The following is an 18,977-nucleotide window of genomic DNA, read 5'->3' on the forward strand; positions in this document are numbered from 1 at the left end:
AATCCCACCCAACAACGCATACATTTGTTAAGCGTTTATCAACAACACAAGACGAGGCTCTTTCACACTTAGTAACATCGAGCTAAAATAGAATATAACACTTCGGAAATTACGTTAGAAATGTTCAATCTTCGCCCAGTTATAGTTGCTGTTCGCTGTTCTACCAGTGGACAAGAGAAATGGGTAGAAACATTAACGGTGTTACTTTCACTGAGAGGAATATCCAAGTCACCGTCGGAATCTGCACATCACTCATCATGTACTGAAAGAAGCTGTTCCTGATTGAGTATGGCAGGGGAAATAGAGCAGGTCTCCGAAGTTTGATTAATGGAAGGGCCCTTAGTCGGTCCGGGGAAGATCCGGGGTACAATAGGTCTTCAGCAACCCATGCTTGCCACAAAAGACGACTATGCTTGTCGTAAGAGGTGACTAACGGGATCGGGTGGTCGGGCTCGCTGACTTGGTTGACACAAGTCATCGGTTCCCAATTGCGTAGATCGATGCTCATGCTGTTGATCACTGGATTGTCTGGTCCATACTCGATGATTTACAGACCGCCGCCATATAGCTGGAATATTGCTGAGTGCGGCGTAAAACTAAACTCACTTACTCATCTGACCGTGTTCGAATCCCGATCTTAACTCTTAAGCTAGCTGGTGGACAGGAACCCAGAACGGATTTCCCTTGAAGGTTACTCCTGCTGTGCGGCTGTTCCAGATGGTGGAACTGATCAGCGGTACACGAATCATTGCACGTGTGCAATCAAACGTTGCACGTGTATATGGAATACTGAATGACGTGTACACACATCCTTGGTTAAATCGCAAGTCAGTCACTTTCAAACAGGTAAACTGAACAAAGCACTATAAGAAGGTTGTTGTAATCTGTTCCTCTATCGTCCTATCCTGTGCGCTCCAGCTACCGCATACACGTACGTTTAGCTTGGACATCTGCTGGGACAGACTACATTGTGGGAGCTGGACACCTGTCACCCTGCTATCAGAGTCACATTGGAATTGCTGGTCAGAAGGAGAAAGGTCAGTTCTTGCAAATTTGGATATTCCTTGTATTAAATTTTATTGTAACCGTGTATTAATAACTTGACTTGATATATATATACATTGTATGGAGTTAAATAGGCTTCATTATCGGTCAAGGATTTGTACTCCGGTAAACATTTGAAAATGAATACAAGAAAAAAGACTAATGTTATAATTTTACACGTCTTCAGGGTTTACATAATTCTGTCTGTTGTGCATGTGTTTACATAGGTTATGAGGTAATAATTGACAAGGGACTGAGAGTTTGGAATTTGTGCAGTATGTATCGTCATCAGTCACCTCACTGGTCATCATCTGTCGAGTTATTATCTCAATATTTTTGTTGATAACAATGATGCATTATCATTTTTGCGGAAACACCACACAACGTTGTCTCTGTTGCAGGTTGTAAGGATGTTGACGTCCGTCGCAGTGCTCGCCGTGATCGTCGCTGTCGTCGCAGGTGAGGTAGACGCTATGAAAGCTGCCACACAAGAGTGTCAGCTTTCACGTGACACGCATGTATTTACATGATTGAATTAGTAAATGCGGAACCTTTTGAGTTAACTTCAAACGGAACATCGCAGAAAACGACATCACATCATAACAGCAGTATTATCACAGCAGCGCGTCTACATAACAGCATTATCATAGCACAATATATCATAACATCACAAACTGTAACGGTATTACTAATCAACATCACGGCAACAATACACCAACATCAAAGCGCTGGGTGTGGGTATGCCACTGCATTATTGTAATGTACAAAAACAACCACTGTACTATCTCGGCAGTCACTCAGCAACACCTCAGCCACCTGTGAGGCAGCCTGACACACAGATCAGCAGGTGGTTATTTGTCAGTGAATTCATCTCTGCTGATCACACCATACCAAGAGACTGTAAAGGGCAATGCTCCATGCATCGACCCCCAATGGTCCTACCTGTTTCGCTTAAAATACACGATCGTGATGTCCATATGGACGTTCATATATACCACGAGGCAACATTGAACATACCTTTATAGTGTACGAGTTGCGTGTTCTTGATTTAAACTGTTGATTCAGTCTTGATCTCTACAACCAGACATGGCCACTGCTTGTCTACCCACCAGGTGACGCTTCTCTTGGGTCAGTGTTTGACCAGTATTACCAGTGGCGATTGAAGGAGTCCCCGGAGATGGCCACCTACCTCAACGTGCACGACTACGACGATGTGTTGGATAAGTTTGGATTAGGGGAAATGGACTTTGTGAAGGTTAGCTATTACATCATAAACCCTCTTGCATACATCTATCAGCTACTACCTCATGACCACAGCCACGACTAGTACAACCACCATGAGCACCACCAACACTAATACAAATACCGTCACAACATCAGTTACTACTACCACAACCAAGCCACTACAATATCAACCACCAAGTCTGCTACAGCAACTAGCTCTAGCATAGCCACTACAAAAGACGCTGATACGACAACTACCAAGGACACAACTCCTACTATTACTATATTCCTACCACCATACCATACATCCACTACCACATACACTCCTGCTACCACTTCCATAACCACTACTCCTTCTACCACTACACCCCATAGCCACTACCCTAGACTCTTCTACCATCACTAAAATAGCCACTGCCAAAGACACTTCCAAACACACTGCTACCAGGACTACTATAGACACTACCTAACTCACTTCTACTACCACTATAACAGCCACTGTCCGAGATGTTATTACCTTTGTTGCTCGTTTTCTGAAAAATATATAGATGTAAAACGTGATAAGTATGTAAACTTTGAAAATATGTAACTGTACTATGGGTCGTTTGGTCTAAAATACTGAATAAACTGTCTGTCTGTCTGTCTGCCACTTTCCAAACATTACTACTTCCAGTACCATAGCCACTGCCATAGACTCACTACCAAGGACACTATTACCACTGCCATAGACTCACTACCAAGGACACTATTACCACTGCCATAGACTCACTACCAAGGACACTATTACCACTGCCATAGACTCACTACCAAGGACACTATTACCCACTGCCATAGACTATTCACTAGACTCCTACCAAGGACACTATACCACTGCCATACCACTGCCATAGACTCACTACCAAGGACACTATTACCACTGCCATAGACTCACTACCAAGGACACTATTACCACTGCCATAGACTCACTACCAAGGACACTATTACCACTGCCATAGACTCACTACCAAGGACACTATTACCACTGCCATAGACTCACTACCAAGGACACTATTACCACTGCCTACCAAGGACTCACTCACCAAGGACACTATTACCACTGCCATAGACTCACTACCAAGGACTACCAAGGACACTATTACCACTGCCATAGACTCACTACCAAGGACACTATTACCACTGCCATAGACTCACTACCAAGGACACTACCACACTACCATAGACTCACTACTATTACCACTGCCATAGACTCACTACCAAGGACACTATTACCACTGCCATAGACTCACTACCAAGGACACTATTACCACTGCCATAGACTCACTACCAAGGACACTATTACCACTGCCATAGACTCACTGACCATACCACTGCCATAGACTCACTACCAAGGACACTATTACCACTGCCATAGACTCACTACCAAGGACACTATTACCACTGCCATAGACTCACTACCAAGGACACTATTACCACTGCCATAGACTCACTACCAAGGACACTATTACCACTGCCATAGACACTATTACCACTGCCATAGACTCACTACCAAGGACACTACCAATAGACACTATTACCACTGCCATAGACTCACTACCAAGGACACTATTACCACTGCCATAGACTCACTACCAAGGACACTATTACCACTGCCATAGACTCACTACCAAGGACACTATTACCACTGCCATAGACTCACTCACATAGACTCACTACCAAAGGACACTATTACCACTGCCAAGGACACTATTACCACTGCCATAGACTCACTACCAAGGACACTATTACCACTGCCATAGACTCACTGCCATAGACTCACTACCAAGGACACTATTACCACTGCCATAGACTCACTACCAAGGACACTATTACCACTGCCATAGACTCACTACCAAGGACACTATTACCACTGCCATAGACTCACTACCAAGGACACTATTACCACTGCCATAGACTCACTACCAAGGACACTATTACCACTACCATATCAACTACCAAAGATATTTCTACTACTGTGGCGGTGGTGTAGCCTAGTGGTTTAAGCGTTTGCTCGTCACACCGAAGACCCGGGTTCAATTCCCCACATGGGTACAATGTGTGAAACCCATTTCTGGTTTCCGAGAGAGAGAGAGAAATTACTGATTCACTACATGTTCCATATCCATCAGCTACAACTTGGGCTCACGCTACTAACACACTGAATCACTACCTCCGCCACATCTGCTATCACAAATCATATTACCTATACAGGAACTTACGTTGTTAGTTAGTTATGCCACAACCACCGCAACAGCGCCCACCGCAAGCACCATCACTGCTACATCTACTACAACATCTGTAACTACGTGTCTTGTACCTGTTCACCGACGTCTTCTATCAATAGAATCAATCAATAAATCCACTCTGAGTACAATGACTCATCATTATATGTTGAGTATAGAACCCGGCTCATCCACAAGGGGGCGGTGGGGTAGTCTAGTGGTTAAAGCGTTGGCTCGTCACGCCGAAGACCCGGGTTCAAATCCCCACATGGGTACAATGAGTGAAGCCCATTTCTGGTGTCCCCCGCCGTGATATTGCTGTAATGTTGCTAAAAGCGGCGTTAAACCAAACTCAGTCAGTCAGTCATCCACACAAACCGAAACATGAGTCTCATTAACCTATTCAGACAATGACCTCCTTTTCAGCCGATCCGAATTTCTCTTGTGAAAGTGGAAATAGGCATCACAAACAACTATGGTTACATCTTGTTTCATAAGGAAATGGTATTCACAAATGAATTTTAATTTTAAACTTTAATAACATCGTATTTCTATATTTTATGGCGAAGTGTAGGCAGCATGACCTTAACTAAGACGTCGCAGACTGCCGTAGTTTCATGAGGTCGTAAAATGATTCACAATGCATCTGGCTCACTGGTTACACCTGTTATGTGTTTTTTTTCTATAACGCACAATGTGATTGATATAATATCAAGTCCGTACCAGACCCCCAAACATTTCTAGCGGCAGAGCCTCGTTTTGAGATTTCCACGATTTCCAGGTTTCTGTTTGTCAGTGCTCGCTGTACGACAGAGCACGCTGCACGACATGTTTGCAAGGATTATAAGGAGCGTAGTGTTGCAATATACAAGTGCTTAGATGTATCAAATAATCCTGATTAATACTTATGTATCCAGTTAAATGACTTGGTCTAAATATTCTGGACTGGTTATTGTACTAAGTTGCGTAATAGGACGGAACCCAGTCAACAGGAAACGAGACTGTTGTGTAATCAATGTTTTGACTTAGGGAACGCGTTAACACATTAACCGCTAGGCTACCCCATGCTCCCAAGTCGTGACAACGATTGAATTGGTGAAATATAGGATACACATTCATATAAAAAAGTCAATTCAAACGTGTGCTGTTATGGTCAGAAGACTATGAAACTTGATGGTAGCATGCATATTTTCTTCAGCGAAATTTCGAATTCACTTTATTTTAAAAACTTGAAATTACGAGAAAATGATAGAAGTAACCCGAAAATATTGAAAATTTCGAGTTTTTCAAAGAAACTTGAATTAAGAACATAATCGAATCAATGACTAAATACGTTTAGTCCGGCAAACGTCACCAATCTCTCAACTTCATTACGTGCATCCCATGAAGTTAATAATTGTTCAGTCACGAAAAATAACATTTACATCGTTCCAAAGCTAATACCGAACACTCGGACTCAAAAGCATCTCCTAGTCTCAAAATGGCGAGCGTGACACCGACCAAGGTTATCAGGCCTTGGTTCAGAAAATTCAGTCTACCAGGAATGCTAATAAATTCGCTGTTAACAAACCTTCTGGCTACTGTTACTAATTAAATTTGTACAAAAATCAATAGCCATGGTTCAGTGTACTGCTGAAGAAATAATTAGATTTGACCTACAGAATAGTGTGACACCTTTGTTATGCGGACACTAGTTAATAAATGCAGCGCGTGCTTTTCCCAGGGCTCAGCGTCCGATGGGCGACGTGGATGGACAAACTGGACGTGGCTTTAAATGATTTCACTGTACAGTGCAACTATAACTAATAGAGTATTTTACTCTTTCTAAGGCGAAGGTTGATGAGTTTCTGGTGAGTCTCAGTAAGATCGACTACAACTCTGTGCCCAGACAACAACGCTACAACTACGCCGTCCTAAACGACACACTCACCACCGTGTCGCAGGGATACCAATGGAGACTGTAAGTTAATTACACTACAGACCTAAACAAAGACTGATGTAGATGCTAATCACCATGGTTACCTATTTCTCGCACAAATGATGTCATCACCGTTTTAAGTGACACATTATAAAACGTCCACCATATTTTGGCTTTTACGCCCAATGGGGTAGCATAGTGGTTAAAGTGTTCGCTCGTCACGCCGAAGACCTAAGTTCGATTCTCCACATGGGTAAAATGTGCGAAGCCCATTTCTGGTCTCCTCCGCAGTGATATTGATGGAATATTGCTAAAAGCGGCGTATAATCGGAAATTGCTAGTCTCTGGCATTGCCATTTTGATATTATCTGCTGACATCCTACATATCTGAATAACAACGCTAACGGACGCACTCTGTGTTAGCATGGTCTGCTAAAAGTCATCTGGTGATGTTCTCTTTTTGTCTCTTGTGATTTTCTCTTTTTCATATTTAAGACAAGCAAATTGCCCCCAACAAAAGCAATTGTTTCAATTCAGTTGTAAGTAGGTCCCCTCTTTCGACTCCATTTCCATATTCAGTTTCGTAAACAAGGCAAAGACAAAGTATGTATATCATCATCCGCTCTACAGTAACATATTCCAGTCGTTAGCCCGCACTAACTCTCTCTCATCTCTTCACTTCAAGCGCTTGGTGGAACAATTCTAAAACGTGACAATATACAGTAAATTTCCCATGCTGCATCCAGACTACTCGTCGTAGAGTGCGTCCGTCTTGGGACAAGGCGCAGACTAGAAGTTAAGTTACACCCTACCGATAATGTCTCTCCAGCCACATGAAATATGCATGTTGAGTGAACCCACTGTAATCACACATTTCTGAGGTCGGTATATTCCCGGCAGAGTCGCGCCAACAGAAGTAAATCACGATGATTTGTCCTGGAATGGTTGGTCGAGATATGTGTCTACTTCACGGTCTTGATTGTTTTGTGAGCTGGGTCGTCAGTCTGAAAACGGCGTGGTGGGTTGTGCTGTGCTGTGCTGTTGTGCTGTGCTGTGCTGTGCTGTGCTGTGCTGTGCTGTGCTGTGCTGTGCTGTAATTTGATTAGGTATGACGGTCAATGCACTGGCACCTGTTCACAGAGGTATAGCAGTACAGGGTGTAGTGCTCTTTACTTTTGAACAGACTGAAAATTAAATATATTATCGAGGAAGAGCAGTTAGAGAACATGCTCTAGACTGGATTAGATTATTCGAGTCTCTGAAATGGCAATAGCATAGTTAACGAAAGCTTTAATCAAAATGCGTTAAGGGCAGAAGATCCGGTGATCATGGTCGTGTAAGGCGCTATTGTTAACAGACGTGCAAGAAATTGATGACGGGAGGTTCGAATCCCTGATTCGGACAGACTATCTTTCTGGATTTGTCAGCGTGGTTTCACAAAAATGGTTAATGTCTGACAGATGCATACTCTGGCATCCCGGTTATGTTAATGCGTTGTTGACACCCCAACGATAAACTGATGTCATATATGGTAATGCGTTGTTGACACCCCAGCGATAAACTGTTGTCATATATGGTAATGCGTTGTTGACACCCAACGATAAACTGTTGTCATATATGGTAATGTTTTGTAGACACCCAAACGATAAACTGTTGTCATATATGGTAATGTTTTGTCGACACCCCAGGTATGGTAATGCGTTGTACGATAAACTGTTGTCATATACGGCAAGACATCCGAACGATAAACTGTTGTCATATATGGTAATGCGTTGTTGACACCCCAGCGATAAACTGTTGTCAGGTATGGTAATGGTATTGTAGACATCCGAACGATAAACTGTTGTCATATATAGTAATGTTTTGTCGACACCCCAACGACAAACTGTTGACTTATATAGTAATGATTTTGTTGACACCACAACGATAAACTGTTGTCAGGTATGGCGCTCTGACCCCAATCAACTTCCTGCAAGGTAACCAGGTCGACCCCGGCTTCATTCTCCAGATCACACCCTTCTCCACACAGAAGGACTACGAGAATTTCATCTCCCGACTTGCAGCTGAACCCCAACAGGTAGTTACACACTTTACAAATGTCTCTCTGATATTGCATATGTGAGTATGTTGGTGATGAGTGAATATGAGTGAGTTTAGTTTTACGCCGCTTTTAGCAATATTCTAGCAATGTTACGGCGGGGAACACCAGAAATGGGCTTCACACATTGTACCCATGTTGGGAATCGAACGTGGGTCTTCGGCAAGCGAACGCTTTAACCACAAGGCTACCCCACCGCCCCTGTTGGTGATGATTGAACATAATGATTTCCCAGGCAGTAAATTCGATTCGACAAATATCTTGTTCCGTTTCATGTTCATAGATAACCCGAAATAACAGGTGGCTTACAATTCGTTGCTGAGTTGCATATCTTAGCCAGGATCCGATTATTATTGGTTCGAATCCCAGATTTGCACTGATGATCCTTGGTGTTTCTTTGCTTTTGAATTTCACTAGACTGGGAAACCTCTGAACCAGTGCTACTCATAGCTTTCCTCGCATACAGGGGCGGTGGGGTAGCCTGTTGGTTAAAGCGTTCGCTCATCACATCGAAGATCCGGGTTTGATTCCCCACATCAATATGTAAAGCATATTTCTGGTGTCTCCCGCCATAATATTGCTGGGACATTGCTAAAAGCGGCTTAAAACCATGGTCACTTACTCACTCCTCACATACAACTGATCTATTCGCATGTTGGGGCGTTAAACCAACTCACCACTTAGTGTTATATTCTAACTGTTTGGTCGACTAAATGTCTACATAAATGTCTGTTACATGTTGAAGCTCATTCTGTTATACTTGTTTCAAGGTGTCGGACAAAATCAGTCTGATGAGGGAGGCTATACGATTGGGGAGAACCAGCAACGCAGTGTCCATGGTAGGTTCATATAAACTACCGGGCAAAAGAAAGTTGTCACCGACTTCACTTGATCAAAAAATAGAAACAAAGACTTATGTGAGATTTATGATAGTTATTTTACAAACAAATCATTTCCCAATATTTTGACTGAAAATTCATTGTAATACTGGTCTTGCATTTGCCGCAATTCATTAAGAAAGCGTCAAGGGGTCAAAATTAATAATTACACAAATCAAAGTTAATACAATTTTAAACAAGTGCTTAAAGAGTCACATATTGAGACCAGTGTCAGGGAACACGTCAACAATAGCGAGTGTGATCACCCGGGGCATCCATACACGCCAACACACGTCTCCTCATTGACGTCGTCAGTCGGCGGATGACGTCAGCAGGAATCCTGTTCCATAAGTCCAAGAGAGTCTGTTCAATTTCCTTTTGGTTCCATGGAGGTGGTATACGCTTTTTCAGCTGACAATCAAGATGATCCCAGAGATGTTCAGCGGGGTTCATGCCTGGAGAACGCGCTGACCAAGGCAATACGTTGACGTTACGTTGTGCAGGTATCCTCGAACAATTCCGGCGGTGTGAGGCCTTGCACTGTCGTGCTGCAAAATGACTCCTCTTGGCACTACAAAAGGTTACAACACATCCCTGTATCGCTGGGTATTCATATTTCCTCGGGTGATAACCAGTCTTGTTGTTCTTCGGCCACAAATGACGCCTTAAATGACGTCTCTCTATCGGAAGGATGAACTTCTTGAACGCAGTCGCTCGCCTCTCCGTCGAAAAACCCGAAACTCTGCCATCATTTCTGAATCGACTGAACCAACTTTCATCTACCTTTTGTTGTACTTCTTGTTTCAGGACCGGATTCCTGGTGAAATAGATGACATGATCAAGGACGACCCTAGCCAGTTTATCTTCTACAGACCATTTAAAGCCGATATCAACAAACTGAACCTTACTGGCATTGTCAAGTAGGTACATCATCAACTAAATGAACACGATGTTGTCAGCGTGTAGACGTATTTAATGTTTCATGTTTCCGACTGAACCGAAAACGCATTTACTGACATTTCTCGCTTCTAGGACAGATTTGAGAGCCCGGGCTTTGAATGCATCAGACCAATACATCCGGGCACTGAGGCAGCTGAAGGATTTCATTCTGAAGGTGAGTTGCATTAATAGTTGGAACATGTAATGTCATATATTTTATACTCACGAGTCGGTCTGTGCGGGCAATTTTTGTTTGATGTTTAACGAAACAAATAGCAATAAAACAGCTAAACTAAAAGCTTGTCAGTAAAAGAAAGTATACGCCAATGTTTAAATTTGATGGTGGTTAAAAGAAAACAAGAAGAAATGATATCTTGATAGTGATGTATTTGACGAGGCTATCGTAGTTGTTTTGGTTGTTGGGTTTGCAGTGTTTCGGTGAGTATTTTCAGTTTAGTAACGCCTTGACATTTCTAATAAAATCAGGTATATTTTCAGTTATGTATTTTCGTTTGCCCCTCAGTATATATAAAGACAGTTTGTAATAGTCGATTCTACACCAGACAGTCCAGTAATAGTCATACCGAGCAGCCATCTATATAATTAGGATAAGGTGACATGAAATCAATAAATCTACCAAACCTGACCAACCAGTTCACTTAACCGTCGTATACGACCAGCACAGGTTCTTGTGACAGAAAAGGCTGTAGATCAAACACAAAGGGTATCAGATTGTAGTCATGCGTCTTTTAATTACCGCTTGATTTACCTTGTGCCATAACCTTCCCTAACGGCCTTGTCCAGTGTTCGCAGACAAAAGCATAAATTATTGTTATGTAGTACCATTGATAGCGTTCAATATTCTGTAAACAAGGATGGACGATCTCTTGCAGGAGTACATCCCCCATGCTAGAGGTTCATACGGTGTTGGTGGACTCAACCAAGGGGGAAACTATTATACTCAGGTGTTGAAGTGGCACATCACAGTTGACACCCCTCCTGGGCGGGTCCATCAGATAGGCTTAGATGAAGTTGCACGGATCAGCAAGACGATGACACAGGTATGTCATCAGTCATCATTGGCGCGAATTTCGAAAAACAAAAACAAAACAAAAAACAACAACAACAACAATAAAAAACAACAACTAATAATTAAAAAAACCAATGTAAGTATTTTGAAAAGTGTTTTGATTGTGACTTACGTGTCATGGGATTCGAACCATGCGCCGAACCATTACGCCGCTTTTAGCAATGTTCCAGCAATATCACGGCACGGGACACCAGAAATGGGCTTCGCACATTGTACACATGTGGGGAATCGAACCCGAATCTTCGGCGTTACGAGCGGACGCTTTAACCCCTGGGCTACCCCACCGCCCCTCGAACCATGCAAGTTGACATGGTAAGGGTGTTATCTGTGAGATGACTACACGTCTTGCTGCAACTGAACTACTGTTCACGAGGGCGTTTGACACACTTGTCTATTCATCCTTACATTCCCCCTCAAATACTGCGACATGTAAATCTAACACGATACATTTTAATCCGTTTTTACTGTTTTCCAGATAATGCAGAGGCAGAACTTTAGTGGTACCATCGAAGAATATTTCACCATGCTGAGTAAAGAGCCGAGATTCCATTTCAAAACAGCTGTACGTATACCACAACCACTTGCGATATCCCTATCCTCCGCATGTGATATTGTTTCACGATCATCACCACTGCTTAGGTTGCTGTGTCTAAGAGCTCTAATGACGGGCCGGGCAAGTGATAAGTGAGTGAGTGAGTTGAGTTATACGCCTCACTCAGGAATATTCCAGCAATATTCCAGCTATATCTGTAAATAATCGAGTCTACGCAATTGGGAACCGATGACATGTGTCAACCAAGTCAGCGAGCCTGACCACCCGATCCGGTTAGTCGCCTCTTACGACAAGCATGGGTTACTGAAGGCCAATATTCTAACCCGGACCTTCACGGGTCGACAAGTGATGATAATTGGGAGGTTCCCAAAACGAAGTACATATCAATAACGGAATGATAGAATGCAACAGACAGAGGTCGCTGTGTTGGGTGACGTCCTACTCTATGGGTTGTGCCTCACACCTTCGGATGCTAAAAGCTAGCTAACACTGGTTTTACCACTGAGCTTCCCAAGTCACGCTCACACTATCGATCACTGTCCTACAGAAGACGGTCTAACGCCCACAATTCGCCCGCTGATTTCTATGTCCTGTTGCCACTAGCTTCGACAACAAAATCCCTATCACAATTAGATTCCAGTACAAACTGCATCTATGTTTCTGACTGTGCAGCTTTAACCTCATTATGCCCGACTTAATCGTATGTCCTTTACAGGACGAGATCATTGCAAGATACCAGGATTTAATCTATAACAGATTCTACCCAGCTTTACCCAAGATGTTCAAGAACATACCAACTCAGAAAGTCAAGTACGTAATAAATTGTTCTGAAAGTGGAATACAGCTCCTTGTAAATCAGTTCAACATATAGCGTCGCTGAGCAGTTTAAAGTGTGAATGTTGTATGCTAGCTACCGCTTGTGAATAATTTATTACCAGGCGTACCGGGACTAAAAGTGTAATCAACGATCAACGGCCAGATCGGTATTCAATCGAAATAACAAAGCTTGACCACACGATCTTAAAGGGAATCTTAATACTATTAGAAAAAACGTTATTCTTTTCCAAATCTTTCCCGTAATTAAACTAAAGTAGGACATCACGTCTGTATCATGATGTGCAACACGTGATGTCCCAGAGTTACCAAGATGGCTACAGACGGTCCGCCAGCCCAGTACATGCCCGGGTCCTCTGATGGGTCCAGACAGGCCGAGTTCCAGGCCAACGTCTTCAGGCCCAACGAAACGTGAGTATTCCGAGAATATTTGTGGACCATTGCACGAGTCCACATGCTCGTGTCTTTGTAAGGATTCTTCAAACAATGACCATTAAATAATAGTACACACAGCACAGGTATAGTATAGCGCAACGGCATAAGCTGGTGGCATGTCGAACATTTGGGGGAATTATAAAAACTGTATGTAGCTGCCACAATCTGAAAGGAAAACAGATAGAAATGAAAATGCAAGCACCAATGTCAGGAACTAAAGCCATGCAACCGTCGTTATCATGGAAATGAAGGATGACCATAGTTTCATAGAGAGGTTCTTCGGGGGATAAATATGTCATTTATACTGAAGATAATGTTTCAGCGACAGTTACACAATGGTGGGATACGCCCTTCATGAAGCGGTACCAGGCCACCATCTTCAGGTACTGTCTCACCATTCATTGTGCGTGGAAATATATTTAATTATTATTTATGGAATTATTTCTTTCATTTATTAATTATATAATTCGTCTGTCTGTCTGTCTGTCACTTCCTTCATTGCTTTATTTATTTATTTATTCATTTATTTATATATTTATATGTAAAAAGCAGGGGGAGGTGTTATGAGCCACCCAGTCACCGAGCCTGCCGACTCCATCTGTGCGACAGGTACACACGGTTCCGGTAATCCGGATTCCCCAGTGTCGGGCATATATGGACAACCGTGACAGGTGGGTTTTAATCGCCTTCACAATGTCTTCATAATGTCACTATTGCGTACATTACACTTACAGATCACCAGGCAACAGACCTCAGACTTGCCCGACTTCAGGAAGGAAGATACCGGTGGTTCCAGATATAGCGCGCCTTTCTCCTTCTCCTCGTACACGGCTTATATCGAGGTATTACACTTTACTGTTTGAAATGTTGAAACAAAACACGTGTCTGTTAAATCATATACTCACATCTTTCAATACTCATACATGTAAACTGACCATTATTTTAAATTTTAAATGATTTATTTGAATATTCCAGGGTTGGGCGTTATATGCCGAATCACTTGGAGAGGAGCTTGGTCTATATGTCGACGATTATGAACTGTGGGTATTATGTGGATATAAATGTGATAAAATCATACAGCTCATTATCTATGTTATGAGATACGGAATGAGTTACTGGCGGTTTTGGAGCAGATATAAAATGAATAAAAGTAGTAGTTTGTGTCTGCTGAATTAAATTGATACCATGGAGACAACGACGATGATGGTGATAACGACGATGATGATAATGATGATGACGATGAGATGATGACGACAACGACGGTGATGATGATGATGATGATGACGACGACGATGCGATGATGGTGACGACTGAGACGATGGCGACGATAATGATGATGAGATGATGATGACGACGACGACGATGACGACGACGATGACGACGACGATGATCATAATGATGATGACGATGAGATGACTTAGACGACGACTATGATGATAATGATGATGATGATGATGATGATGATGATGATGATGATGATGATGGTAATTCTCTTATTTCAGAATGGGTCGATATGTTAACGAAATGTTCCGGGCTTGCAGACTGGTGGTTGATACAGGAATACATTTTATGGGGTAGGACATTGCCAAACGTTATACTTCTGAATCACATAATAAGAAAAGCTAGAAAGAATGATAAGATATCTAATCTGTGCCTATTTGAAACAAATCTGTAGTATGACTAATATACAATATAACATAATATATATAACTGGAAATTGAAACGTTTTAATATCCCAATACATCCATATGCATTTCGTGCGTCAAAAATGGACAAGAAATGCCCATCTCTGAGTTTCCTGAAGGGTGACACTGTATTTGGTCGGTTCCAGGTGGAGCAGGGATCGTGCTGTTAACTTCTTCAAACAGTACTCGGCGCTAAGTGGAGGAAATCTCGCGAACGAGATCGACCGCTACATCACGTGGCCAGGCCAGGCATGCGCATACAAGATAGGAGAACTGAAGATCCGTTCTCTGAGAGAAGCAGCCAAGAATGCCTTAGGTGAGCAATGTGATAACGTAATGTGTTTCATTTTTAAAACATTCTTTTTTAGAGCTATTTATAAGTATGAACGAAACTTAATATTGACATTTCTCGTGATTACCCACGCTCCCATATCCTTCATTTATACGACGACTTATCCCACTTTTCTCTTTGATTAGTCAGCTTGAAGAAAAAAATCATTTTAGAGAAAGCTAAGTTATCAACCAATCTGGTGCGATCGATTTACGAAAAAGAGGAGTACGGTCTACTTGGCCGGATTCATTTTAATTTTGAACTGAATTATATTCAAGGTGTTTTAAGACATTCCACATTTCCTTTCAACTAAAAAATGTACGAGTAATTCGTTTTCAAAGAACAATGCAATTTTGTCATTGTACCTTGGTTTTAGTAATAGTATTTGCGACGTAAATATATCTCCCATGCCGCGGGCATTTGTATAATACCTCTATCACTTGAAACCGGTTAAAAACTGCAACTATTTTCATAGCATTCTTTTCAATGCGTGCGTTTGATCAATGACCTTTTTCGTTTTCTGCTGTGAAAGTACTGATAATTTAAGGAATCATGTTAAATGGCACAGACTCGGTGAAACAGAAGGCTTTCTGACTGCTGCTCGGAACCATTCTTGAAAACCGCGAATAGCTGCAAAACTGCTGGTGCGGCTTAAAACAACATTCACTCACTTACTCATTATACTTAACTTGACCTCTCACCTGTCCAGGATCCAAGTTTGACATCCGGGACTTCCACGAGGTTATTCTGTCAGCTGGACCGGTTCCTCTGTCACTGCTGGAAACTATTGTCATCGACTGGATCTCAGACGTTCTTAAACCAAGTCAAATGTCAACATCCGGGTACCTGCCTGCTACTACTTCCGGTCAACAGCAGACGACCAGGAGCGTACCAGAAACAACATGGCGACATGTTTCAAACGGCCCTGTCTACACATTCACTGGACAGTTGCCTATTCTGCCTAATATTGGATGAACACAAACTGATGTACCAAAACATTCATCGGAATTTACAGCTGGACGGGTTTGGAATAAAACTGTGGCAATGGAACTCGATTAAGTTTTATTATCATGTTCTTTTGTTCATTCCGGGCCTATGTGAATTAAGGGACCGTTCATAATTTATGGCTAGGGGTGGTGGTGAGGTGGTGAGGTGGTGGGGTGGTGGGGTGGTGGGGATGATGATTTTATGGAGAAGCATGTGCAATGAATGACCCCCTCTAAATTTATGTACAAAATAAGTGACCCCTGCATGTCATGTACAAAATCAATAACCCCCCTCCCCTTCCCATAATTTCTAAGCATAATTTTAAACATATTTTTATGTACACAATTGCTGACCACCCCTGGTACGTGTGTACAAAATTGATGCCGGTGACCCCCCTTCCAATCATCATCACCCCCCTAGCCATAAATTAGGAACGGTCCCTAAGGGTCAAGAAAAACATACATCTCAGCTCTCAGCTGATTTTATCATAATTATATTTGATTTTCAGTCCAAAATATCTCAAGTTTAACAATATTATATCCAAAATATGAATTGTACTCACGCTTGGCGTTTAGTCAACACTCACTATATACTAGTACAGTGTTTAATTTCCAAATATAGAGTTTGAGTAAACTTGAAAAGTGAAAAGCAGATTACACACTTCGGATGGGTGTCTTCGTCATCTTAGTTTAAAAAATTAATTAATTTGTCCTTTTTTCAGCACAAATGTCCAATTTCCAAATGTGTAAGGGCCATGTGATTGCAAATCCATTGCCTACCGCGGTCATCATTGTACAATAACACAGCATTACCCAGCCAAAGATCTAGAATACAATTTTCAAACTGTTGTAGGAATGAGTGACAGATAAATAGACACAATCAAATTTAACAAGTTCTTTTATTTTTTTAGTTACATAAATAGCAAATTCAGTATACTTTCCTTGGCCTTCAGTTCATACACATGCACAGTTCAGACCGTTTACACATGCACAGTTCAGACCGTTTATATATGATAGCCGAGTACAGCGAAACCCCTTTATCACGGGCGGTTGCATTCCCACAAAAGTCGCCCGTTTTAGCAATAGCCGAATACCCATTGCAGAATACTGTGTCTTTGTATATTTGTAGGCGTTAACATAGGGCAGTTTCACGAGAGGTTTCCAGATTCAGGGCGTCCTGCCTACTCACTATTGAACAAAACAGTATTGGTGAATACGGTTAACCTGTAACATCAGGCAGTGTCACGTAAGAGAGGTTTCAGATTCACGGGGTCCTGTCTAATCACTCTTGCAGAGTGCTGTACTTTTTGTATACATTTAAGCGTTCAGACATCGCCCGGTGGTGAATATTCCAGATTAGCGGCGCGGGGTCGAGACTAAGAATCAAAACAGACCATGCATACTGAATGAGGATGACAACAACGGCTAAATTTGCATAGAATCTGACATCCTTCAGACACTGATGAAGTGATATTCGTCAAGTATTCATCCTCATAGATATATCAGATCAGCATGACTGTTCGTATATCACCAGCTGATGCAGCATCTTCATCTCGGGCATAATATATGGAAATAAAGGCCACACAGCTCCGAAGTTTCATAAACATAAATAAATATTATATGGAAAGCCAAAACAATGTAATGTTACACCACAAGGGCTGTACCTATGATAAGGCCACCATACTACAACTATTCGGGAACTGGTAGGTGTATAAAAACGACAAAAACCATAAAAGTATTCATACGAAATCTCTACTAAAGGCAGCTCATTACAATTACGACTACAACACATACATGTGGTCTGTATCACTACCAAACAGAATTGACCGCCTCCGTGGTGTAGTGGTTAGAGCGTCCACCCGGAGAGCGGAAGGTCGCGGGTTCGATCCCCGACTGCGTCCTACCAAAAGACGTTAAAATAGGGTACTTGTTGGTCCCTGCCTGGCGCTCGGCATTAATGGGTACAACAAGGACTGGTCAGCTCGGAGTCAGTATAATGTGTCTGAGTGGGGTATTCATGCTTCACTGCGGCATGGTATCTCAGTGGGCTAGCACTATAAAACCAGCTTAAGTCTGGGCTAGTACAAGCAGCCGCACATACACATACACACGCATGCACGTCGTCATATGAGCGAAATATTCTCAAGCAATACGTTAAACCCAATTTCACCTCACCTCACCTCACCAAACAGAATTGACACCAAGTGTAAGTATGTTTATTGTAAACACTCGGGAAACTCTAGTTTTAATAAATGCAAATAGAATTAATAGATTGATACATTCAGTTACCTCAGACATGCCCATTATCCTGTCGGTGGAGCAGAATACACACAAATACTTGCTCAGCTCCCTGGGAGTATTCAACCCAAGTGAGTGAGTTTAGTTTTACGCCGCACTCAGCAATATTCCAGCTATATGGCGACGTCTGTTCATAATCGAGTCTAGATCAGACAATCCAGTGATCAACAGCATGAGCATCAAACTACGCAATTGGGATACGATGAAATGTGTCAACCAAGAGCCTGAGCACCTAATCCCGTTAGTCGACTTTTGCGAGGGATACTGAAGACCAATTCTAGCCTGGATCTTCACGGGTTATTCAACCGAAACTGCCCTTGATGTGACAAAAGGTTGTGTCTTCTAATCCAGCTGGTTACCCAGTAGGTGCTGATTGGACAGTTCACTTGTTACTGAGTGACTTGCC

The 18,977-nt window shown here is 42.3% G+C and overlaps 1 protein-coding gene across 1 annotated transcript; it reads left to right on the top strand.

Annotated features, from left to right (window-relative positions):
* The first annotated feature begins 888 nt into the window (after positions 1 to 888).
* LOC124263418 lies at positions 889 to 16,342 on the top strand. Its single transcript, XM_046698051.1, has 18 exons — positions 889 to 1,037; positions 1,446 to 1,503; positions 2,157 to 2,299; positions 6,356 to 6,486; positions 8,386 to 8,521; positions 9,313 to 9,381; positions 10,228 to 10,340; positions 10,453 to 10,534; positions 11,253 to 11,420; positions 11,925 to 12,011; positions 12,718 to 12,812; positions 13,140 to 13,247; positions 13,594 to 13,654; positions 14,006 to 14,113; positions 14,247 to 14,311; positions 14,774 to 14,845; positions 15,103 to 15,272; positions 15,997 to 16,342. The coding sequence occupies exons 2-18, from the start codon at positions 1,455 to 1,457 to the stop codon at positions 16,260 to 16,262; spliced, it is 1,923 nt and encodes a 640-aa protein (XP_046554007.1). The 5' UTR covers positions 889 to 1,037; positions 1,446 to 1,454; the 3' UTR covers positions 16,263 to 16,342.
* Positions 16,343 to 18,977: the final 2,635 nt, after the last annotated feature.

This window comes from Haliotis rubra, unplaced genomic scaffold (genome assembly GCF_003918875.1).
Source record: "Haliotis rubra isolate DU_JTF1 unplaced genomic scaffold, ASM391887v1 Scf120, whole genome shotgun sequence".
NCBI lineage: Eukaryota > Metazoa > Mollusca > Gastropoda > Lepetellida > Haliotidae > Haliotis > Haliotis rubra.